This window comes from Microcebus murinus, chromosome 24 (genome assembly GCF_040939455.1).
Source record: "Microcebus murinus isolate Inina chromosome 24, M.murinus_Inina_mat1.0, whole genome shotgun sequence".
NCBI lineage: Eukaryota > Metazoa > Chordata > Mammalia > Primates > Cheirogaleidae > Microcebus > Microcebus murinus.
In genome coordinates this window covers 22,383,365-22,407,882 of record NC_134127.1, presented here as the reverse complement: position 1 = coordinate 22,407,882, position 24,518 = coordinate 22,383,365, and the positions used below count along the sequence as shown (strand labels likewise).

Sequence of the window (24,518 nt, the reverse complement as noted above, 5' to 3'; positions counted from 1 at the left end):
TGCCCATGCTTGAGGGTCTTCCAGGGTAAGTACCCTGGAAGGAAGCAGAGGGCCCAGGGGGGTGACCCATGCTAACCTCTATGGTCCCACCCAATTCCTGGTTTCAAACTTCGGCTTGCAGCCTGACCCAGGAGGCTTGCACGGCCTGACCAGGACTCCCGGCTTGCCATGCACCTGCAGGCCGCAGCTTTGCTTGGAACGAGACCTCATCCTATGGCCCAGACATAGCAACCTGCGACGGGGAGTCAGCCACCAAACCGAAGCTCCGTGAGTGCTTCTGGAGAGGGAGTTTTGTGGGAGCCCCGAGCCAAGCAGCCACCTCCAGAACATCTCAAAACAGACACAGCCCTGAAACAACCACATTTTGCTTTATTAGGCGTTCCATGGTAATATAACACAGAGGTTTTAAGGAATAATAAACACGAGACTTGGTTTTTTACCATAATTATTTTGCCATTAAGACAGTGGTTACAAAAAAAAAAACAAAACAAAACCAAAAGTATTCTTCTGGCTACACACTTTATCAGCTTTAGAACTGAAAGTTCCTCCACTCATGGGTCACGATCACAATTTCAAGGATTAAAAACCATCTATTCTTAAATCCTACACTGTTTTAGAGCATCAAGCCACTGCAGTTATTCAGTTCTGAGACACTGTCGATTTATTTTTAGCATTTACATATGACATTCATTTAACAGACACACAAAGCAAGCCCACAGGTAAACATGCTTACAACAGCCTGCAGAAATCTTCAGGTTTTCAATTGTTTGTTTTTTACGAAAACAATCAAAACAACCAAAATGACCATGACCTGGTACAGGAAAAACAGGAAGACTCAAGTGAATACTAAAGAGCTGCAAGTGTTTCTTAGAATTGAAACAAAACAAAAAAAAAAATTTTTTTTTCCAACTTGTTCAGATTTCCTCTAAGTGCAGGTGAGAAAAAAAAAAAAAGCAAATATATTAAGTCAACCAATTATTTTTTTTAAAAGTGCGATTTATCTTTAAAATAACAAATAAACAACAACAACATAAACCCGAAACCCCAACCATAACCCCAAAGGCAAAACGTGTGGAGCGAGGAGGGTAATGATGTGATGACCTACTTTTTTGATGTTGTGCTTCACAAAAACAGATTTGGTTCTATAAAAGCCTTGCAAACACAACATTGCTTAAGAGAAATCTGTAAACACGTTCGGAATGGAATGCGACACAGGTCAGCAAGGACAGGAACAGGCACAGAGGAGCCAGCCAGTCAGTGAGACGAGGAGAGGGTGGGATGGGGACACGAGGTCACCTGTGGTCTCTAAGGTGGCCACGCCTTTGACTTCTCAGGTTTTCGCCCCACGACAGCTGACATATCGTCCAGAAAACCAATTTTTCCTCTTGCAAAGGAAAATGGACTTTAAGTCAAATTTCCCAATGCTTTTCTGAGTTTACAGGGCCTCCTGATATTGCATTACATCTCTTGAAATAATTGGGTGAGAAAAAAATATGGGTTTTTTTGCCCCAATGTGAGAAGCCCCAGTGTGTTCTAGACTCCCAAAAGACCCGAAAAGAGCAGGCACCCGGGCCAGATTCTAGCTTAGCGTTTCTGAGCTATTGGCCACCTTCGGCCTGGCTGGCCTGCTAGGGTGACCAGGGCTTGATTGACAGGTTTGACTGTGTCTTTAGCCAGACCGCCCGGCACAGAGGAGAAATCTCCTGCTCGGCGCAGCCTCAGACATCTTCAACATCTCAGCACTGTTTGCGGGTCCCTGCTGGGCCCCGTGTGACAACGTGGGTGACACCGCTCAGCCCGCCCCTGCACCTGGCAAGTCTCCCAACTCTAACGCACAACCTCAGGACGGGGTGGGTAGCACCGGTCTCACACAGGCGAGGACAGCACACCGCCACGGTTGCCATGGCAACACTCACATCCTCCGGGCGGGTCCCGTGACCACGGGGAACTAGCAGGCCTGGCAATTTGGAAAGACGACAGGGGAAGGTGGGGAAAACCCCACGGTCTCAGAGACAAGGGCTGGAGGGAACACGAAGAAAGACACAGACACTTGAAAATATTCATGAGCTAGAAAGAGAGGGAGAAAGAGTGTGCAGAAAGACGGTGAAGAGATTTCACCTCCAGAGAGTTCATCTGCAATAAAATCTAGGCCAAAAAAAAAAAAGCAAGCCTGCCCTTTATCAGCAGGTGACCCAGAAGGCTACGGAATGGCTATGACATGGGCATTTTGCAGCCTCTCAGGATGGACGAGATGGGCGTGTCACCACCCTGGATCAGCGTGACGGTTACATGATTGCATCATTAGGATGTCCAGTTCAAACCCCGTGTGTTAATAATGAATTAGACTTTCCAATTTAGAAGTTAAAAAAAAAAACGTCTCCCCTACCCCCCCGACCCCTCCCTAAGCCCCCACAAACAAAACTTTTTTAAAAAATTTGAAAAGAAAAAGGAAAAAAGGCAGCTCTGGGCAATTCACTCTATCTTCCCCCCGTGAAAGAGAGATGCTAAGGAGAGCTACGGAGGCGGAGGTGGAGAGCGCCCTCGCCGGCGTGTGCGGGCGCGCGTGTCTGGTGTCGGGTGCGGTTCCGTGTGAGGGCGGCACAGCCCCGGGTGTGGTGCTCGGACATGTGTAGGGACGTGGGCGAGCAAAGTCAGTGCCTCTCGGCGGGAGGCGGAGTGCGAGGCCCCAGGAGGGGACCCGGGAACTGGTTGCCCCACAGTAACTATCACAGGCTCTTAAGAAAAAAAAACAAAAAAAAACAAAAAAAAAGGAAGGAAGGAAGGAAGGAAGTCTCAGAATGTCCTCGGGTGTCTCATCCCCGTCCCCAAGTGCGCGGCGTGGCCGGGAGCTCTAGCCCAGGCTGGTGATGTTGGCGCGGCCGCCAGGGGGAGCCACGATGCGCTGCGTGGTGCGGCGGGGAATGTTGTCGTCGATCTGGGCGCCTGCGGGGGGAGCAGAGGGAGAGGGTGAGGGACAGCCACAGGGTCACCACACAGCGGCACCCAGCCACAATGTTTGCCCTTCTCTCAAATGGTCACTGTCACTGCAGACTACAAAAAGGAGACAGATCCAAGGTTGGCCAAAGAATCACAGGCTATAAAGCAGCCCTTGCGGAAGGATCTACTACCCCAGAGAAAGGAGAGCGACATACAAAATGCCACTCCGTTTCAGGTGCCACCCTGCCACTGGTCCCGTTGGCCAAGCTGGCCGTGGCTTCTCTGATGGCACAGCCCTCTCCCCGGGATAGTCTGCTTCCCTTAACCCTACGTGTACAGCTGCAAGAAGGACTAACAATGGCACCTGGTGTTTGAACGGCCTGGGGACATCAGATAGCACAGACAGGACGATGCCCATTTTACATATGACAAAACTAAAGTTCGTTCTTTGTTAATTTTTTGAAAACTGGCAATCCGTACGTGTCAGATACGGTAACTTTCGAAAACCCTGTGCATCTGCCAAGACGATAATTGTCCGACGAACTATTCCTTTAACACGTCACAGGCATGTGGGTGCCTATCTGTGGCTCTGGAGGCTGGAAAAGTGGGATGTTCTAGTCACAGACCAGACGAAATACGGGAAGGAAGTTTCAAGGAGGGAAACTCTAAAATGCGGACCCTTTCTTCTCACCAAGGGGACGTCACCTGTTTTATCCAGGTGAATAGCTAACAGTTCTCGAATGTGAAGTTCTAAGCGCTTTACAAGAGCATTAACTCATTTAACCCTCACAGATAACATGATAAGGGAACTACTGCTATCATCCCCATTCTACAGGTGAGGAAACTGAGGCACGGCTAGGGCTGAGCTCCAAAGTTGGGCTGTTCAAACTCCAGACTCTGCAAGCTGAACTGCTATAATATACTGTAGGGAGAAGTCCTGACATACCACTATGTCCTTTTTTTACAAAGGACCTAATAAACTGAAAAAATGTCCTCTTGCTATATTAGGTATTACACATAGTAGGGGCATCATAGCGTTATACATGATATAAACTTTTATCAAGATTCTGAAACCCGGGTGTGGTGGCTCACGCCTGTAATCCTAGCACTCTGGGAGGCCGAGGCGGGCAGATTGCTCGAGGTCAGGAGTTCAAAACCAGCCTGAGCAAGAGCGAGACCCCGTCTCTACTATAAATAGAAAGAAATTAATTGGCCAATTAAAACTATATAGAAAAAACTAGCCGGGCATGGTGGCGCATGCCTGTAGTCCCAGCTACTCGGGAGGCTGAGGCAGGAGGATCGCTTGAGCCCAGGAGTTTGAGGTTGCTGTGAGCTAGGCTGACGCCACAGCACTCACTCTAGCCTGGGCAACAAAGTGAGACTCTGTCTCAAAAAAAAAAAAAAGATTCTGAAACCCAACTGGTCGTTTCCTGTGAAAACACATCCCTGGCGGTATCAGAACACTGTACTTCCCACTTTGGGGGGCATGAGAACATCGTTCGTTTCTATTTCTGTCCCTTTTCCAAATGCAACCGCCAGCTCCGCAGCTCCCGTGGGCAGGAGGGGCCCTGGCCACGCCCAACGTACCGGACAAGCTGAATCCGGACTGGTGCAGGTTCCGCACAGGTGGGGCCTGCTGCTTGGCAGGGGACGTCTTGGCCGAGGAGGCTGGAGTGACCGTCTTGGGCGTCACAGACACCTCGCACACGGGCCCGTCGTACAGCCCGCGAGGAACCCCTCTCAGCTCTGCCAGCTGCAAAACACAAGAGCCCCCGCTCAGGCCCCAGTCGCAGAGGACGCCTCCTGGCGAGGAAGGACCAGAGGCCAGGACAGCCGGCGAGATCTGGGGACGGGGGGCTCTCCTTGCAGACAGGGACGCCAAGGACAGGTGGTGCGGCCAGCTCCCTCGGCTCCAAGCCGGAGCTCCCCACAAGATGGGTCACTGGTAACTGATGATTCTACAAAAACTAACATTTCTTACCATTTTTCTCCCAAGGAACTTCAACTTTAAACCCTATAAGATCCCCTAAACACACTGTGAGGAAGACCTGGTGTCAGGTTTAAGATCTGGCCCCAAATTTCTATCCAATCTCCCTGTAATTCCCTTCTAGCCCATCCCTCCCCTGCCTTACAGTCCCCACCCCAGGGATGTGGACTGTTCACCTGGATACATTATACATTTTCTATGCTCATGACAGTCTCTCTACCCTGTTCCCCATCTCCCTTCTTTGACTTGAGAAACTCCTACTTAACCTTCAAAACCCAACTCAAAATGCCCTCTCCGCATGACACTCTCCTCCACGACTCTGAAGCCATGGTTCCCCCCTCTGAGTCCTCGCCCCACCCCTTACCCTTGTCATCCCCTGTATTCACCTCCATTATTCTGATTCAAAGCTCTTAGTCAGTGTTTGTGGCATTGAACTTAATCCATGATTTTAAAAAAAGAATTCTTAAAGAACGAAGCCACTCACCCTGCTCCTTGCCTTGATACGCTTGTAAACAAAATCAGGGAAGGGCTTCCGGGGGATGTAGCGCCCAGAGCCTTCGGTGACGTGCAGGGTGCGGTCCTCCAGGACGATCTTGCCCTGGCTGATGACCACCAGCGGAGAGCCGCGGCACTCCATGCCTTCGAAGATGTTGTACTCGAGAGACTAGAGGCAGAGAGCACAGGAAACTCAGGAGAGGCCCTGCTACCCCATGGGACTTAATCAGCCCGGCGACACCCACTGCCCCGCCTCCTGTGGACAGAGGAGAGGCCCAGGGACAGGGCTCCTGTCCTGGCGGGCCACCCCAGCAGGAACTTCATCCCTGTGTCTTCATATGAAATAGCCTTTCCTACCGCTCCAAATTTAGAAGAAAAATAATCGAACAGAACAGTTGCATGCAAAGTGTGTGCAAATGCCACACAAATATAAAGAAAAGGAGCTCTCCTATTAGAAGGGGCGGGTTCCCACCCATTCTAGCTCCATTCAGGCTGAATCCCAAAGGCCTTCTCTGACCAAGCTCTAAATCTCTCCCCGAAGGGGGCCATCCACAGGTAGGTTCTCCCAGTGCCTCGCCTGGTTCTCCAAGCTGTCAGCGTGCGGCTAAACCGAAGTCCCCAGATGAAAGGGACCGTGGTATCCGGAGAGACCTGCCTGGGATAAAACGTCTGAGGGTTGGTTGATTTCCAAAACCATGCAGCTACCCTTTCGGTTTCAAATTTTCCAGGGGGAAATAGTGTCACCTCTGGATGCCGTCGTGGGAAACAGGTGGGGTCCCTGTATGAGTTTGGGTTTGTTGTTGGGAATCAGGAGACAGAAAAGGGGGGCAGCCTGACACATGTCAAGAGGCACAGCTTGTAGCTCTGGCTCCCCAGATCCCGAATGCCTCCGGCTTCCTCCTGCCTGCCCCGTTCCCCACACCCGGGGCCGGGCCGAGCCCAGGAAGGGAGTAAGATTAGCAGGCGGCCCGGCCACAAACAGCAGCTTGGGCTCCTGGTGCAGTCAGAGCGGGTCATCAGCACTCGGGAGCCGGCTCTGAGCAGAGAGCACGCCAGCGGCCCGCAGGCCAGGAGGACGCCTGCCTGGTGCCACGGCGGGCGGCTCAGAGTGGCCCTGGTGACCTGTCAGCACGCACTCCACGCAGAAATGCGTGTTCACGCGGTGTTGAGTGGAGCGGCAACGAGGGCTGTCGTGTTAAAGGAGTAACTGAGAAGCTACCAAAGGAACCACCGCCCAGAGGCACCTGGGGGCAGGGAAGAGGCCGCTACCCGTGGATTCTCATCGGAGACCAGTGCAGGCGGGTGGAGTGCACAACCCCTACAACCGTCTCTCGTCCGTTCTGAGACACTCGTCCCTGAAATCTAAATGTGTCTCACGGCAGCCAGAGTGGTGCCACTGCTGTCAGCCTGGACCGAAGTCAAGCTCTTCCGGGGGCATCTGGGTTTCCTTTCGCATTAAATCCTCAACGTAAGGCTGTTCCAGACCCTGCGGGCAGTGCGAATTCAGACCACGAAGCTACATGAGCACCAGCATTCAGTTCGAATTCTCGGGAGAGACATTTTCCCTCCCGGCACCCAGTGCCAAAGTCGAGGCACACAAGACTTCCTGCCACTCCTTTCTGCACCGAGGTTCCCATCCCACTGGGCCCTCGGTGGCCCTGCACTTTTACAGGAGTGTCCTGAGACGCCTCACCTTGGGTGTGTTCTCTTTCATTGCAGTGTATGATCTAATGGAAAAATCTTAGAATCGAAGGCATCTCGGATATGGTACAACCCACATGTCGTGTGACTCTGGGCAGATCACTCTAATCCTGCCGCAGAGCTTTGGTTTCTTCCTCTGCCACTCTCCCGAGGCTTATGTGAAGTTGACGATACAAAAAGTATCACCCCCGTCATCTCCGAGATAACCGTGTGAGTCGGCCCTTAAGACCTGGGTCAAGCCTCAACTCCTCCGCGTCACCCCACGGCTCTGCCCGACAACCCCTTCTCACGCCGTCACGGGGAGACCACGGGGCGTGGCCTTGGCCATGGAGCCAGGTGCCCTGGGTCCACATCCCAGGGCTGCTATTCACCAGCTGCGTGTCCTTGGACAAGTCCCTGACACTCTGCTGAGCCTCAGTCCCCTCTTCTGTGAGAGGATAAGTAGGGCCCACTTGGCAGGACAGATGCCAGGACCAAACGAAATAAAACACGCAAATGCATCTGGCACCCGACTCGGCACACAGCAGGCATTTAGCAAATGTTCCCTCACTCACTGCCTGGCTTTTCATTGCGCTTTGCTGGCAAGACCGCAGGGTCTGAGACATCATGCTATGGGTAAACTGAGTCTAGCTGCCTCTAGATGAACACCCACAGGGCTTTGGGGCTACTTCTCATGTTAGAAAGACGGAGGAACCAGCCCCCAGACTCCTAGGTGATTTAAAATCGAGAAGTCCAAGGGTCAGATCATGGCTCGGGGCACTCAGAGCCGACCCTCTGTCAAACCGGGAGGCAGGGAGGCTCGTGGCTCAGCACGCAGAGAAATTTTTAATCTGCATCCACACCACATGGGCTCCCCAAAATTACTCATCTGGCTGGATGCCTGGAAAATGCAAGCAAAGGCTTAGCAACAGGGCTGTCCATAATGGTTAGCTGGATGCCCCAAATTAGAGCAATTAGCAGGAAGCACTATTCCATGGGGAAAGCCTACTGTTTGCATTTTCCCGACAATGAATGCACAGGCATGTTCTGTGCTGGCTCTTCAAAACAGGTGAGGACAGAGAAGCAGCACCTTGAAAGTCAACATTTCCTACAGGGGTCACCTGGAGTTAGAGGCAGGGCAGGTCTGGGTGGAAATGTCTTCCCGAATCTGCACTCCTTCCTGTCTTCTCTTTTCCTAGTCTAACAGGTCCAAATGCAAGCTCCCCGGCTAGGTCATACGCTTCTCAAATAAGGAGCCCAGTCTGCCCTTAATATTAATATTTCCTCGGGGGGAGGGACCCTGCAGGGGAGGGAAAGCATTTTCTCCACGCAGCCCTGACCAAGAAGCTGCAAGCTGGCAGGGAAGAGCTCTGACCAATTTTAGGTTCTAATTCTGGCCCAACCACAAAATCACTATGTAACATTAGACTGGCCACTTAAGCTCTCTAAGCCTCCGTTTATTTATCTTCCCAATTGGGATAGTAATACCAGTCCCTTTATTGACAAGGTCAAATAAAAGAGGCAAAGAGGACGTGATATTAAATGCTTATGAATTAGGAATGTCCACCAGGCAGGGCCCTAGAACCCTTGCCCACAAAGCAGCTAGTCGGAACCCCCGTGGGGCTGCGATCCGCGCCGTAAGTGGGTGCGACGAGCTGCCAGGCTAAGCCAGCCAGCGGAGGTGGAGGGAGAGCGTCAGCTATCAACATAGAGGTGAGTGGCCACCACCATCCTGGTACCCACAGGTGCCGGAAGGAGCCAGAACTGGGCCCGAGCTCACCGCAGCCCCAACACCTCCATCCAAAGGAGAGAGGACTGGGAAATGGCAAAGGCCCCGGCTGTCTGGAGAAAATTCCAGAAGCACCACGCCCGTCCTGGCGTCGTGGCACGCGGCGGGGAGGTGTCAGCGCTTGCAGGCGCAGGCTGTGTGGGGTGTGCAGGCTGGAACTCTGCTCCCTATCGAGCCGGCTTGCAATTTAGAGCTTCCCAAAGAATGATGTCCCCATTCAGAATTCCCTCCAAGATTGAGATGAGTTCCTGAGAGGAAACGCTTCTGCCTGGGGCCCTTTTCCAAAGCTCTCCCCTCGCCCACATTCTTTCAATTTCATATCTCTGCCATTCTGCCTGCGGGCAATTGGGGGTGCCCAGCAGCTGTGCTTAATGCACATGGACTCACAGAGTCACAGGCACTTGGGGACCTCGTCTGAGCCCCTCACCCTCCGCTGAGGAGCCTAACACACCAAGTCACGTGCTCAGCGTCACGTTAACCAGAGAGGGCACCCCTAAGCTCCACGGACCAGACCCAGAGGCAAGACAGACCCCAAACCTGCAGACCCTAAAACTGTCACCAAATGGCTGTGGGTAATTTCTTCTACTAGGGAGAAGGCAAAGTCACTCGTTTCCTTCAGGACAGTAAGAGTGACTGTCATTCCAGTTTTGTATGGCAATGTTGACATGAGAAAAACAATGGCTTAACTGAATAAAAGTGCCCAACGGGCATCTCAGGAGAGGACGTTTGACTATTTAGGTCCCATGCACCAAGTGCCGCCAGGAGCTGCGCCAAGCTATGAAAATGGGATGGTGCCCGACTTCTAGAAGCTACTCGGGTCCTGGCATGACTTTGGAGGCTCTGGTCTATGGAATGAGAAGCCGTGGTACTCCAAAGTGATGACGGGGTAACGGTCTTATCGAGCTCACTAGAGAAAATGAAATAGCTACTATTTTCCCCACAGCAAATTGGAACTTGTAACAGGTCCCGGGGAAAAGTCCACTCCTATCATCGAGTTCTTAGAAATCCTGGCTCCCTCCCTCCCTCCGTCTCTGTCTGTGACGGGGCCGGGTCTGCACGGCTAGCAGGCCTTACGCTGTTGTGTGTCTTGGCCGAGATGGTTTTCACGCTGTCGGGGTCCCAGATGACCAGGTCAGCGTCGGATCCCACGGCGATGCGGCCTTTCCGGGGGTACAGATTGAAGACTTTCGCTGCGTTGGTGCTGGTCACGGCCACGAACTGGTTCTCGTCCATCTTCCCAGTGACCTGAGAGGCACAGCACACACACAGCAAAAGCAGGTTACAAAGCTGAAGGCTAGAACATTGCTTTGCAATAAGAAGAAACAAACTCTGGACACATCCAGTAAGTTGGAGGTCAAGGGCATTATGCCAAGTGAAAAAAAAAAGTAATCTATCTATCTATCTATCTATCTATCTATCTATCTATCTACATATATATATTTTTTGAGACAGGGTCTCACTCTGTGGCCCAGGCTGGAATGCAGCAGCAAGATCATAGCTCACTGCAAACAACCTCAAACTCCTGGGCTCAAGCAATCCTCCCGCCTCAGACTCCCAGGTAGCTGGGACTGCAGGTACGCACCACCACGCCCAGCTAATTTTTTTATTTTTTTGTAGAGATGGGGTCTTGCTGTGTTGCACAGGCTAGTCTCAAACTCCTGGGCTCAAAAATGATCCCCCTGCCTCAACCTCCCAAAGTGTTGGGATTACAGGCATGAGCCTCTGAGCCCAGCCAGGATATATTATTTACATAATCTAAAAAAAATTCACTAAGAAACAGGAAACCTGTCTTGTTAATTTATCTTAAAACATTAAACATATATTAAATCCCAAAGATCTCCCAAAGGTCAGTGCATGTTCAAAGCAGGCCTACCAGAGGCCAGTAGTGAGCAGGAATGCTAAATAAATCCGGAGAGCCCTAAAAGATACTTCTAAAGCGTCTTTTAGAAGGAAAGGAAAATGAGTCCATTTCCAAGAGCAGAAGAGGAGTCACTGAGTGAGTCACCAGGTTGCTAAGGAAGCTTTTTCCTACGTGACTCTGGGAGTCACACTGAAAGACTATGCATATAGTTTCCATAGATGACAATGATTAACAAATATATATGTAATGTTTAGGAAGAATGACCCATCATGAGTGATCTTAAGATTTCAAACCTAAAAAATATGTCACACGAGTACCGGCTTCTAGAATGTTCTCAGTTATCACGTCAAGGCCTCCAGGAGCCCCACGGCCCCAGGAACGAAGAGGCGGAGACCTGCCCGAGAGCGAGGCTGTGCTCCTTACCACAGCCTTGTCCCAGATGATGGACATCCGCTCCTCCGTGCCGTTGGTGCCCTCGGGGATCAGGGTGAAGTTGTCCTTCCCCACGGCCTTCTGGGCAGTGTTGAAGGTGCAGTGGGCACTGCCAGTGACCTGCAGGTCTCCGCTAGAAGGAAAACGTGTGACATGATGCCAAACCCTCGTCAGAATGCTGCGTCCCCACATCTACTGGGCGAGGCATATCCTGGTGACGCTGCCCCAACCACAAGTGGAGTCTGGACACCTCGGTCACCCCCTGTGACTGACTCTCAATAGGACCCATATTTTTATCCAGAATTTCCTCCCAGAGTGGTGTCGGGATCCCGTTCCCAGTTAGCGACCGTGGTGTGCTGGACCTGTTTGCCAGCCCGCCCTCGGCCACCACGCCGTCGCCCACGGGCTCAGCTTGGTCCCAGGAAAGACGAGGAACGCAGAGTGTGAACAACGGACTCACCAGGACAGCAGGGAGTTGAGGAAGTCTGGAGTGGTCGGATCCGGGCTCAAGGGTGGGGAGGTGACGAAGGCGGCGGCCTTGGCCCAGTTCTTGCTCCAGTAGTGGGAGCCGTCGGTCCCCAGGCTGGCGGTGATGGGCTCGCCATACACGACGGTTCCTGGCACACAGAACACGCGAGGCTCAGCCAGGGACAAGAGGAAGGAAGGAAACCACCCTCAGCAGACCCAGGGCTCCCGTCATCCCCCGAGGGAGACGTCAGCCTCGTCTCACAGACGGTGCCTGGGGACACAGCTGCCAGCCAGCGAAAGTCACCCAGGAATGTGTGCTCCCCGAGATTTCACCTTTGGCCCCTGCGCTTCCAACTAAACACACTCTCCCCAGGGAATCCCAACACCCTGAGGGCTTCCCCTCCTGCTCCGTTCATTCCCAACTCTGTTGGCAATCTCCCGCCCAGACAACGTCCCAGCACCCTGCCCCAGGTGCCACGTGGACTCTTGTTTTCGAGCGATCCGTGGCACTGCACACGTGGCCGTGCTGTTCGGCTCACGCTCGCTCTGCCTGCAGCTCCCCAGCCCTCCCTGGGTCCAGTTCCGCCTAAAGGCCTGTGACAGGAAATCACACGTGACATCACCCGGTGAACAGCATCTGCCCTTCGGATCTGCCCAAGAGACAGCCTGGATCCCCGTGTCACCCCGACAGCCACCAGAGTCACAGCCGACGTCGTGAGAGTGAGAAACAAACTTTGCACAGTTACATTCCTGAGATGTCAGCGTTTCCGGAAGCCCAGCTTAACTTAATTAACACAACGTCCAAGAAAGAACGTCAGCTCCCTGCAGCCCAAATCGTGTCCTCTTCTCTGTCCACTCAGGGGTAAGCCATGAAGTTGGGAATCATTTATAACCACCAAAGGCCAGCGATGTAGTGACTTAAGCACCAGCCTTCCTTAGATCAGGCCCTGGTCATTTCTCCCCAGCTCACGCGGCTGCACCCGCCAGTCAGATTTTAGACTTAGGTTTGCCCAAACGCCTTCCCCACCTCCATTCATTTCTCCATGACACTTCCAGAGTGATCTTCCTAAAATACAATCTTTCCATGCGGTTCTCCTGCATAAAATCCTCCAAAGGAGCCCTTCTGCCTTCAGGTATTTAAAAAAAAAAACATTCCTCACTGAAGCATCTGATGCCCTTCGTTACCCAGCTAATAATCTCATCTTTAATGTCGTCTTAAACTCTACTCGCATGTCATGCCACCTGTCTGAGAATGGCATCTTCCACTCCCCTGATTGCCAAAAAAATGACATTTTTTGACTCTGCACTTCATGAAGACATACTGGAGATCATTTATCTGTCTGCACATAGTAGGCACTCGGTGGATGTGTGTTAAGTTGATTAAATGGTCTAATATTTTATTAGTTAAAGGCATCTGTGGCTGGAATGTGGTCCCAGGTCAGTGAATCCACCCTCCGTCACCTCCTTCCCACAATGCCAAGCTTCCCTCTCCTACAAGCACAGGGGCCCTCAAGGCCAGACACGCCGCAGCCAGGAATGTGTTTCCCTTCCCCTCCCGGCCTTCTCCAGGGCCTTATACCTCAGCACCCTCTCTGCAGGCCACTCTGGGAGCTGGCTCCGCATAGCACAGCGGCCCCCTCCTGCCTCAGGAATTTCACAAAGGACTCGCTGTTCAGCCAGGGAGTGCTGGAGGCCAGGCAGGCAGCTCGGGCAATCAGTGACAACACCCCTAACAACGCCCCAACCCACACCCCTAACAACACCCCCCCAGCCCCAGCAGGGGGGCGGGCTCCAGACCCAGGGGAAGCCCCCAGGAAGAAAGGGGCCAGTGCCCAGGAGGCCTGCAAATGTCCCTGGGGCTCCCGACCCTCTCAGAGCCCCCGAGGCAGAAGCTGGTGCACCCAGCCAGCCGGGAGGCTGCACAAACCGCTCCAGCTCCTCGCCAAGTGGAAAAACACCGCATAATGGGCAGGCCCTGGACGTGCCAAGGACCTTCACGAATGCAAATGTCCGGGCAGGACCCGGGACAGCCCACAGTTCTCAAAGGATCCCAGCTCCAGCTCCCGGCTTTTGGTTCAAGCTTCAAACAAGCTCTGACGACCCCTAACTCTCCTGAACCCGCCCGGCCCGCAGGTCCTGCTGGCCACTGTCCGTCTGAGCACAAAGATGAGGTCTGTACGGGTCACAGGAAAACAAAGGATCCGCAACCCTCAATGTTTCCTGGTTTTGTCCGCATGAAGAAGTTCATGAGAGCAGAGGTGCCTGGAGAAAAAGGAGGGCTGGACGGCCTCTGCAACGCCTTGGACAAATGTACAAACATTTCCCTGAGTTTCCTGTAACTTGCTGCCACATGTCCTCTGCCTGACTCTGCCCTCCACCCCCCGTCCCACCTCTGGAAACAGGTGCCACCAGGAGGGGCTTGTTCATAAAAAGTGGCCCAAACACCACGAGCGTGAATGCTGCGGACCGTGGGCTCGTCTCTCCCTGCAGGGCACGACTCAGGCGGGGCTGGGGGAGCGGCTCTGCGAGGGGCTGGATGGAGCCCCCCTGCCCTCCATGTGCGGGAACACGCAGCTCTCCACAGGACAATGAACTTGGCCTTCAGCCTCTGGAAAACCCCAGAACAAGGTCGGAGCTTCCAAGACCACTGCTGACCAGAACCCGCCTCTTAGACCAAGGCCGAGTGAGGACTGCTGGGCCGGGGCCGGGCTGACACAAGGACACGCAGGGACAGGAGAGGTGGGCGCCGGAAGGGCGGGGGCATCTGGCAGCTCGTTTCTGCCCTGCTCTGTTGCAATTCCCTGAGGGATTCAGAGGTCCCTGCTGTGTTTTGGTTTCATTTCTTTCTTTAGCCCCAAAAGGCAAGGCGGGAGATACACCATCACGTCCAAGCACACACGGGGTCCTGCGTCCATCACAGTGGCCGGAGCCCCCGCCCAGCCCTCTCCCCACTCCGTAAACGCTGCCCGCGGAGGAGCTTCCGGCGCTGTCGGGGACAGACACCACCAAGTGCGTGCCAGAAATGATTACCACGAACCATAATAAACCACGGAATGGGCTTAATGGGCCCTGCTGCACTCCTCTACAAACAATGCTGACGCTTTCCTGGCTGGTAGACCTTCATGATTTTCCCTTCCAGGGAAAGTCGACACTGAAGGATGTGACCCCAAGCCAGCCCTTAGTAGCCTCTCCAGTAAAGGCCCGGAGCAGCAGGGGACTCGGGGCTGTTGTTTATTCACAACCGGCCCGGGGCATGAGTGCATTCATGAGGAATAAACGGGAGGCTGGGGTTCAGAGACGTGTGACAGCTCCCAGCTCTGACAGTCAGTCATTTCCCATGAACGAGAAGCAGGAGGACAAATGTAGAGGAGGAATAGTGGGAAACTATGTCTATGCAGCTCAAAAGGTAGCCACAAAAGCAGAGTGATAAACCCACCAGGATGGACAGACAGATGGACAGACACACAGACTCACGCACACTCACCTGTCTCCCTCTCCTTGCCGAGAACCTGGGCCAGACCCTAACGGCCTGCAGCCTAAGCTGTCAGATGGGGTACTGGGAGTGGTTCTCAAGGAATGAAATCTTAAGGTTTTTAGAATTAATGCTGAGGTTTCTAGAATTGATTCTCAAATCTAATTGGATTTAAAGGCATTAACGATCCTAGTTCTAATAGTAAAGAGAGCACTGATCGTCCACGGCACAATGCTATAATAGAGCTGCACAAAACATCACGATTGGGTAAGAGGCAAGGTTCTTCATGACCGTGTATTTGAACCTTAGAACACGTCTGTCGAATTAACAAGTATAATGAGATCGCTCAGTTGCTCCTAATTGTGCCGAACAAAGTGGGGGAAAGAAAAGAATGAGAGTTCAGGGTTTAAATTCCCAGCTCAGGCAGCACATAGATGACCCCAAAAAGTTTCCATGTCTGCCTTGAAAGAGACCCCGACATCTTATAGAAGCAGAGCTGAGATGGCTGAAAACCAAACCCAGGATCTCATCCTGTGAATGGCTGACTCACGACGCAGAGCCTCCAGTCTGCTGGCCCCATCTGCAGATTTCAGACTCACCAACCTCGTAATCACATGATCCAATTCCTTAAAAGAAACCTGTCTGTCTGTCTCTCTCCCCACCCCCCAACTGTTTCTATTTACCTAGATAATCCTAACACGGATTTTGGAGGGAGTTTATGATATTCATGCCTCAACCCACCTGCCACTCTCAGTCCCAATTCTAGGTTCGAGAATGGTACATTGTGCATTAGCTCGACGCTAAGGATTCATCCCAAATTGAAGGGGTCCTCACGGGCCCCATGACACCACATGACCACAAGCTCCTCGTGATGCTGGGGTCACTCCTGTTGACCCACAGGGTATAAGATGTCCCCTTGTGAATTTCGGTTCCCAGAGTTTAATGTCCCTCAGCAGCCACAGCTGTTCTGAACTTTCCTGCATCTGGATTACGGGGGTGGAGTGAGGAGGAGGAGGAGGATGGGAAGAAACGTCCACCAGACAAGGTCACCAGGCGCCGCCCACAGCTGCCACTCACACACGGGAGGCATCAGCAGCCACGCCAGACCCCACACGGGGACAAAATGTGGTCCCAGGGAGCCCATCCGGAGGAGAATCCCCGCACCGGGCCCTCCGAGCACAGAGAGCTGGCCGGGAGTCCGGAATCTCGGGTTCCAGTTCCCACAGGCTGCACAGTCTGGGGCAAGATGTTCAGTGTCTGCCTTCCCATCTCTCTTCCATGGAACGAGCCCACTAAACTGACCAACGTCTCTCCAAGAGTCCAAGCTTGCCCCAGGTCTTCCGGTCCTGGCTCTGTCCCCATTTCCTGTTCTGCCACATGGGCTGATGAGGCGCCGCCTTGCTGAGCGGCACAGACAGCGCAGGCGGCGGTCTCTCAGGGATGACGGGGGCGGCCAGGCTGGTCGCGTGGGCACGTGAGCACCGTTCTCACGTAATATCCCCACTTCCCTACGCTTCTCGTGGCGTAGTGTTTGGACCAGCAGGTCTCTGGGTGGGGGACACAGATGTGACTGCTCCTCCCACCGAGCATCATGATTTTTTTTTTTTTTTTAAATTACAACACTTTATTGCAGCATCGGCAAAGGTCAGATTTCTGAAGCTGGTGAAGATTGGGCAGCATTTCCATGTGAAATGTTACAACTTTACAAGTTTTGTTTCTTATTTAAATCTACATGCAGTAACTGAAACATGGTAAAAGAAAAAATGCAAAATAGCTAGAAAAAAAGATGTAATTAAGTTGTAGCATACAGATGTGCTCTTCAACTAAATTTACTACGCCTAATAGAAAGCAAACGAAAGACAACTATCCTAATAAATTAACAGATTGTCAGAAACAGACTAAGACCCCTCATTTCTATTTAGTGGGGGGAAACAAAATGAAAACAAAAGCAAAATAAAAGCTCGAGCATCATGATTTTTCAACAGCTCACAACTGTAGAAAAATGTCAAGTCCCCTTTACACAGCCCGACCCCTCTACAGCTCCCTTCTGCTCTGACCTTACTGGTTTGTCCCTCCTGCCCTGACCCCTGCCCACTGCGACCTTCTCCCCTTGTGTCTCTCCCATGCAAGCAGAAATGAGGGCCAGGACCATTCATTCCTCCTTCCTGATGCACAGGCCCGAAGTATCACAAAGCAAAAGTTCATTGAATGAATGAGGGAGCTCTCCATTTCACAGAGGAGGAAACGGGCAGCAGAATGCTGTCAACGCGTCTCACTTGCCTCCAGGTACGAGAACCGCCCACCTGAAGCAGACAAACAGTCCTGGCCCTGGGTCAGGAGGTGTCTTCGCTCTGCTTTTCCAACAAGCTCCAGGTTCAACCAGCCCTTCCTTCTCTAACCATGACAACAGTCGGCAACGGCCATCGTCTATGACTTTGCATTCTCGCATCTGCACATTGTCACCACCCAGCGAGGGAGTCACCGTTACTACCCTCCCTTGCAGACGGAAAAAGGGGATGAGGAGATGACAAGGAAGCAGCCCGGCATCACATGGCTGGTGCTCTGTGGACCTGGAGTTTGACCCAGGACAGGACATTGATCCCGGAGAGCAAACACTTAATACCACCTTCTATCATTTTCCTTCGTGGTCATCTGGGAATTCTTGCTGGCACGGTATCCATGCCTCTGCTGGGTGTCAGGCTCCAGTTTCCACCAGGTTTGTTGAGAAACCAAGCCCCAGCAGATACAGGTCACGGGCATGACCATATTAAAATAATTTCAAAGCACGAGGTTAAGTCAGTCAAACAGGAATGCGGGTACTTGTGGCCTCAAGTCCCAATTCCACTATTCATTAGTTCTGAGCTTCAGTTTACTCAGCTGCAAAGTAAAACAAAATATAAAAATTCCTGCCTGGGCCGCCTCCCAAAGTTGTCCTGAAGTTCCAGCAAGATGAGAAAGAGCCTTGAGAGCCTATCAAGTTAGCTACGGTTTCTCATTTTTGCACATTAGCACCTGAATGCTCCAAAAATTCCTTTCCGGCAGCTCAGGGTTATATACAGCTAAGGCTTTCACAGACTGAAGGGTGACAGTTTGAATGCAAATCCCACCCTGGGAACCCTGGCGGGAGCACAGTTGGACTCACGCCCAGAAGGTTCTGGAAGGAAACAGACTGAAGTCCCCCCCTTGGTGTTCACCTGCCAGGACATGCACAGGGTCAAAGTGATAAAGGAACAGAGTCAGGTGCTGGAGTGAACTGGATGCTGCAACCACGCGTGCGCAATCCACACACATGCTCCACGACTCCCAGGACGAAAGCTGAGGTCGGGAGAAGAGGCTGGCAGTGGTGGGGCCGGCTCCACGATGCCCCGACTGAGGACTGGGGGGGCGGGGAGGGGCTGGACCCCTCCATCCTCTCACGTGGCCAGGTAAGTGTTTGCACATGGGGTAAACTTTGGACAACCAGGCCTCGATCCAAAGCTATGCTGAAATGTTAGCCTAACTCATTTATCAACCTCGTCTGGTAAAATGCATAGAATAAGCTGCCTCCTTCTTTCCATTTTCAGACATGGCTCCAAAGATCCCCGGCTATGTGGAAGCAGTGGTGCTGAGGCCGATTCCCACGTACGCCCAGCCAGCTTGCAAACCTGTGCCTGTGTGACACAGGGCCACCGACTCAGTGGCCATCCACAGCGTCTCCTAGAAAAAAAGCTCTAAGCTGATTCTGAGTGGGTGACATCATTATAAGTGAAAGCTTTCTTACTTCAAAAAGGCAATTCCTTCAAGATGCCAGGAGAGGGCAGGTTTCCAAGAAAGCTGCAAGGCAGCAACCACTGGCTGCACAGCCTAAGGACAGAGGCCCCGGGAGATAAGGCCAAAGAGCAGGGCCAGGCACCGCTGGGTCCGTCTGGAAGCCATCGTCTGGAAGCCATCACCTCTCGGGACAAACTGACTCAATGGTCATTGAACAATTTGCTCCAGGGCTTTGCAGCGAGACAGCCACCAGGGGGAAAATCCCACAGCCCTTCCCGATGCCTGCGGACCACTCCCCACGCACGAGCAGCAGAAACTGAGCCGCACGGGGCAGGCTGCTCCCTTCCCGAGGTTGGGGGGAGACAGGACAGAGGGACAAGGGGAGGGAGAGCAAGAGACTGAGACGAAGACAGAGTCAAGAGAAAATAAGAGAGAAATCCGGAGAGAAGAGACAAGAAGTGGAGACAGGGACATGGAGAGAGGCCAAAGCAGGGGGAGAGGTAACAGAAGGGAGGGAGGGAGGGAGGGAGGGAGGGAGGGAGGGAAGGAAGGAAGGAAGGAAGGAAGGAAGGAAGGAAGGAAGGAAGGAAGGAAGGAAGGAAGGAAGGAAGGAAGGAAGGAAGGAAGGAAGGAAGGAAGGAAGGAAGGAAGGAAGGAAGGGAGGAGGGGAGGCCCTCACACGGTCACTTCCCATCAGGCTAAGACCTGCCACCTAGTCCACCGCATGCTCCCTGGCTTTCCGTGCCAGGAGATAACCCCCAGCATCAAACATGCTGTGACTGTCCAAGTTCACGCAGTCAGCAGCAGGTGACAACTGCGTTTATAACGCAGAAAGACACCCCCCCAAGTCCTCCCGAGGAAGCCGCACTTAGCGAATTCGTTCCCAAGAACCTTTTCAACGGACCCCGAGTAACACCGGAGAACCAGCCTCGGCCCAGAACGCATCGAGGGAGTTTACCGAGCGCCAGAAAGAGCGGGCGTGACGGTGTCTGGGACGAAATGCACCCTGCACCCCAGGAGGCTGTCCCCCTCGCCCCACCCGAAACCACTGCCAGCCTCCGGGGGGGGGGGACGCATGATGCGACCCGACGTTCTCCAGAAGGGCTCTGCGGCAGATGGAAACTGACGTCATCTGTGTACGTGCCTGTTTTATTTAGACTGCATCAAATTAAATCCAACTTCCCTACGGGCGGTGGGGCGGTGGGCGCAGCTGCCCACCCGGCTCTGCAGTGCGCACGGCTGAACGGCCACGCACAGGGCCACGGCAGTGGAACAACGGGAGGAAACCGGAGCTCCCTGGCGCGCTCGGCTGTAATTAGGTTAATGCCGGGACGGGGTGGCAGTGGCCCACTTGGCACGAGGGGCTGGAAAAGGAGCCCCCCCCTCCAAACCCGGCCGCAGCGCTCACCCTTCTTCCGCGCCTGGGCGATGACCTCAGCCGAGCTCTTGCTCATCACCTTGGTGACGTACAGGGGGCAGTTGGTCTGGTTGGCGATGGTGATGGACCGGTTCACGGCCTCGGCCTCGACCTGCGGGAGCGTGGCCGAGCGTGAGAAGCCCTCTCAGCCCAGCCCAGAAGCCCCATCTTTACCCCCCACCCCAGAGAGGCTGAGACGCATGAGGGGCTGCTGTGCTGGGTCCCCAAGGGTCCACCCCCAGGGGCGCTGCAGGGGGACGTGACTGTCCCAGCGTCACTCGAGATTGCTGTGGTTGAAACGACAGGCGATTCCTTCCTGCCCCTTCTCCAGGTGTGGGCGGCAAGCCTGTCGCGTGAGCACGGGCCCAGAGCTGTAAGACACGCAGACTCTCAGGCCCTGCCTCCGACCCACAGGCTAGGAGCCCTGGGCGGGGACCCAGCAACGTGGCCCTGAACCCATGCTCTGCGATTTCCACAATTGCTAACGTTCGACAACCGCCACTCCCAGACACTGGTCGCTCTCCACTCAGTATATTCATTCTGCTCCTATGTGGTCTTGAGTCAGGACATTCGGTGATGTCGTTTTGGTGTTTGACGCTCAGGGACAAAGCCAGCATCGCCCACAAAACAATGTGGCTCACAGGGCTCTGGGAATGGGGCAGCAGCATCTGTCCACACCAACAGTCCCCACATGTGATGCATGAACGTGGCCGGCCAGCCACAGCCTGGTACGACCCCTGGCATGAGATGGGAGGACTATTCTCACAAATACGCTCTTTAAAGCCGAGGCAGCAGTGAGTGATACTTCAAAGACCCCGCAGGATGATGCTAAACACCTGATCAGGACCAAGTTATATCTGACCAGGAATCAGCCCTGGTGTTTATACCTGGCCAGCAAAGGAACAGGTGAAATCCCCGAACAGCAGAGCTCAAAACATCACTGGCTCCCTCCCTGAATCCTGCAAAACGCTGTGGCTTGAACTTGAATAGGGAGGGGCTGGGCTTACTCTTTGTTTTCTATCCTCCATGCCCCACCCCAGTAGCTCCTAGTGCCCTGCCTAGTGCCCAGCAGGTGCTCAAAACTGTTTGCTGAACAAATTAATGACTTCATTTCATATTCACAATAGGTCCCACAAAGAGCTGTTATTTCTCGTAAGACACAACTGAGCTCCCAAATGAATTAACTCAGCTACCTTGTCTCCACCAGAGCTCGGCCAGAGATGAGCTCTGTAATTGCATTAGCTGCTAATCTGATTTAGCGAGGCTGAGACCACTTCTTCCACGTTTGGCCTTCAGGCGCCGCCGGGTGAAGAGAGATGCCCAGAAACGCACAGGCAACGCGGAGGGCTCTTGAAAAAGCTCAATAAGCGTCCCAGTGTCTCTAATTCCTGGGACAGCTGAAGGACAGCTTCAGCTGAACCAGAGACAGAAAGGGGAGTCTCCAGGCTGCACAATCCACAATGCCTTACACACACACACACACACATGACCCACAGCTGCCCAGAGAGACCCCGGCCAATGTAGCCACAGAGAAGCCACACTCTCAACAGGACAGGTAAGAAGTGGGCTCCCCGTGGCTCTGTGCGGCGCCCACAGGACACTGATTCACGCATTCCGGTCCTCGGATGTTCACCTCCTCGGGCCGACTCAGCACGTGTCCCTCGGGGCCTGTGATGCCCAAATCCAGGATCCTCTGCTGTTCCTGGAATGTTCAAAGAAAGCCAGAGACCGTCAGGGAGAGCTGGACTTGACCCAGCCTCGATGGGGACAGAGCTGGGCACACAGGGATCGGGCAAGACGGAAAAAGGTCACTGCTGACCACCCGGCTCATCCCAAGACCTCACACTGCCCTGTTCCCAGTCCTGCTGGAGCAGGTGGACCGATGACAGTCCCTACCACTGCTCAGCTGTCCCCCGGGATGCTGAAGGCCGACACATTCCCGGCCTCAACCACAGTGTGCAATGACAATGCCTGTGTGTGGCGATGGCACCCCAGTACCCAACCCCGGCAGCTGCATCACAGCACTGAGAGAAACAGCCTCTCCCTGGAATGGGGACCAGTTCTATGTCCTGCCAGACACACGGAGAGGCAGGAGTGTCACCAGCATTCACACCACCAGGGAGACCATGAGCAGAGCCCAGGAAGGGAACACCAGGCCCCTCCGGCTTTCTGCTCTGAGTTAAGCTACAGAAGACGTCTCGATTTCTTGAGCCCTCCTCTTGCCCTGCAGGTGATGAAGAAATGATGAGGAAAGCCCCCTACCTCTGCAATGATGTCGCCGTTTTCTGCGTGGACTTGGGCTATGGCACCGATATCCCGGATCACGCTCAATACTTCATATATCTGAGAGAGAGCAGGGTGGGATCAGAGACCAGGACTTCCAGCTTCCTGACCACAGGGACAACCATCTCCCCACCAGCGTGTCACACACCTGGGATGAGAAATGGTACCCACCCGCTGGCTGCTTCTACGGAGGGTAACGTCTCTGGCCACAGGTGGTGGAGGAAGACCCCTCAGTAATGACCAGGGCAGCACAACTCAGTGGGACATGGATTAGGAGCAAGCAGCTCCCAGACGCCACCCCGGCTCCGCACCAGGTTTGCAGAGGAAGCTCCACGTGCTCTTCTGGGGCCATGCTGTGTCGTGGTGGGCAGCTCTGAGGCTCAGCCCCGGAGCCTGGTGGAGCTCCCGGCCCAGGGCCCAGGGCACTGGGTTCACACTCTGCTTCAAGGCCAAATTTTCCATCAGTCACCTAATCCACCAGCCATGTCTCATGAAGCTAAGGGAGGTACCTACACTGAAGACTTCTTTCCCAGACCTCAGCAGCCACCTGAGCGTACCAGCGTGAGACTGTTCAGAACAGCTGACCCTCTTATTCTTACCTGGGAATCCGTTAGCTGAAAGCGATCTTTGAAAGCCATGTACACGAGGAAGGAATTTACCCCTAGTGGACAGACAAAATAGAGAGGTGGAGACAGGACTTTTAACAAACAAACCAAAACCAAAGAATCTAGAAAGGAGTAAGAAAGTGACAGTGCCATACATGTGTGTGTGTGCATGCGTGTCTGTGTGTGTGTGTGTGTGTGTGTGTGTGGAAAGGAAGAGAGAATGGTGAAGCACGTGGAGTATAAACAATAGTGAAAATGGGATAGGGGTGCACATGAATCCTTTTTAGTATTCTTATAATTTTTCTGTAGTTTTAAAACTACATCAAAATGAAGAGTTGCCAATATTTATACACCCATGTTCACAGCAGCATTACTCACATAGCCAAAAGGTGGAAGCAACTCAAGTGTCCATCAACAGATCAATAGATGGATAAACAAAATGTGGTCTATTCATAAAATGGGATAGTATTTGGCCTTAAAAAAGGAAAGCCATTCTGACACATGCTATGCCATGAATGAACCCTGAGGACATTATACTAAGTGAAATAAGCCAGTCACAAAAGCACGATTCCACTTGTAAGGGGCACCTAGGAGTCAATTTCACAGACAAAAGTAGAACGGGGGTTGCCAGGGGTAGGAGAGAGGGGGCATGGGGAGTTAGTGTTTAATGGGGGACACAGTTGGGGTTTTGCAAGGTGAAAAGAGGCCCACGGATGGGTAGCGGTGATGGTTGCAACAAAAGGTGAATGTATTAATACTGAATGCCACTGAACTGTCCACTTAAAAATGGTTAAGACAGTAAAATTTTATATTTATTTTACCACAGTTAAATTTTTTTAAAAGCTAACCCCCAAAACCAAGTCTGTTATGACTTTAATAAAGAAAATGAATTAGAAGTCTCTGTCTATGAAAAATGTGCAATAAATGTCTTTTCTTTGGCAAACAGACTGCCTTCCATGCTGATACTTAGGAAACGATTTTTTAAATAAGAACAGGTTCATTAGTTCAACAAGCAAATGTCGCAATTCTCATCCTGGCGTCTCAGAGTGCGTGCCTCCCGAGGCACCAGACCAAACATCCCTGCCCAACATCCATCACAATTTTAAACAATCGTCCTGACAACCTCATAGCCCTGGAGCTTAATTCAAGCCACCTGGGGGGTGTTGGAAGCTGCCAGAGTTAAATGTCTCTGGACATCCAGGCCTTTCTCCCGTTGCCAGGCAACAGTTACTATGGTAACCCTCCTGCCAGATTTGGACTGGATTCATCCTAAGCATTGGAAGTCAAACCCATTAGAATCCCGGTATTGTCAAAAGTGAGAAAGGTCAAAGGTTACCTATTT

At 52.8% G+C, this 24,518-nt stretch overlaps 1 protein-coding gene across 2 annotated transcripts in view; it reads right to left on the bottom strand.

Annotated features, from left to right (window-relative positions):
- Window positions 1–349: 349 nt before the first annotated feature.
- DPYSL2 (dihydropyrimidinase like 2) overlaps window positions 350–24,518 on the bottom strand; it is a 100,046-nt gene continuing 75,877 nt past the window's right edge. For both annotated transcript variants that reach the window (XM_012775349.2, XM_012775350.2), the window contains exons 5-14: window positions 23,171–23,232; window positions 22,551–22,631; window positions 21,922–21,990; window positions 20,280–20,400; window positions 11,642–11,798; window positions 11,173–11,314; window positions 9,963–10,133; window positions 5,409–5,588; window positions 4,525–4,690; window positions 350–2,943 (exon numbers count right to left, since the gene is read on the bottom strand). In XM_012775349.2, the coding sequence (XP_012630803.2) occupies window positions 2,852–2,943; window positions 4,525–4,690; window positions 5,409–5,588; window positions 9,963–10,133; window positions 11,173–11,314; window positions 11,642–11,798; window positions 20,280–20,400; window positions 21,922–21,990; window positions 22,551–22,631; window positions 23,171–23,232 (1,241 nt within the window). In that variant the 3' untranslated portion in view covers window positions 350–2,851. The remainder of the gene's footprint in view (window positions 2,944–4,524; window positions 4,691–5,408; window positions 5,589–9,962; window positions 10,134–11,172; window positions 11,315–11,641; window positions 11,799–20,279; window positions 20,401–21,921; window positions 21,991–22,550; window positions 22,632–23,170; window positions 23,233–24,518) is intronic.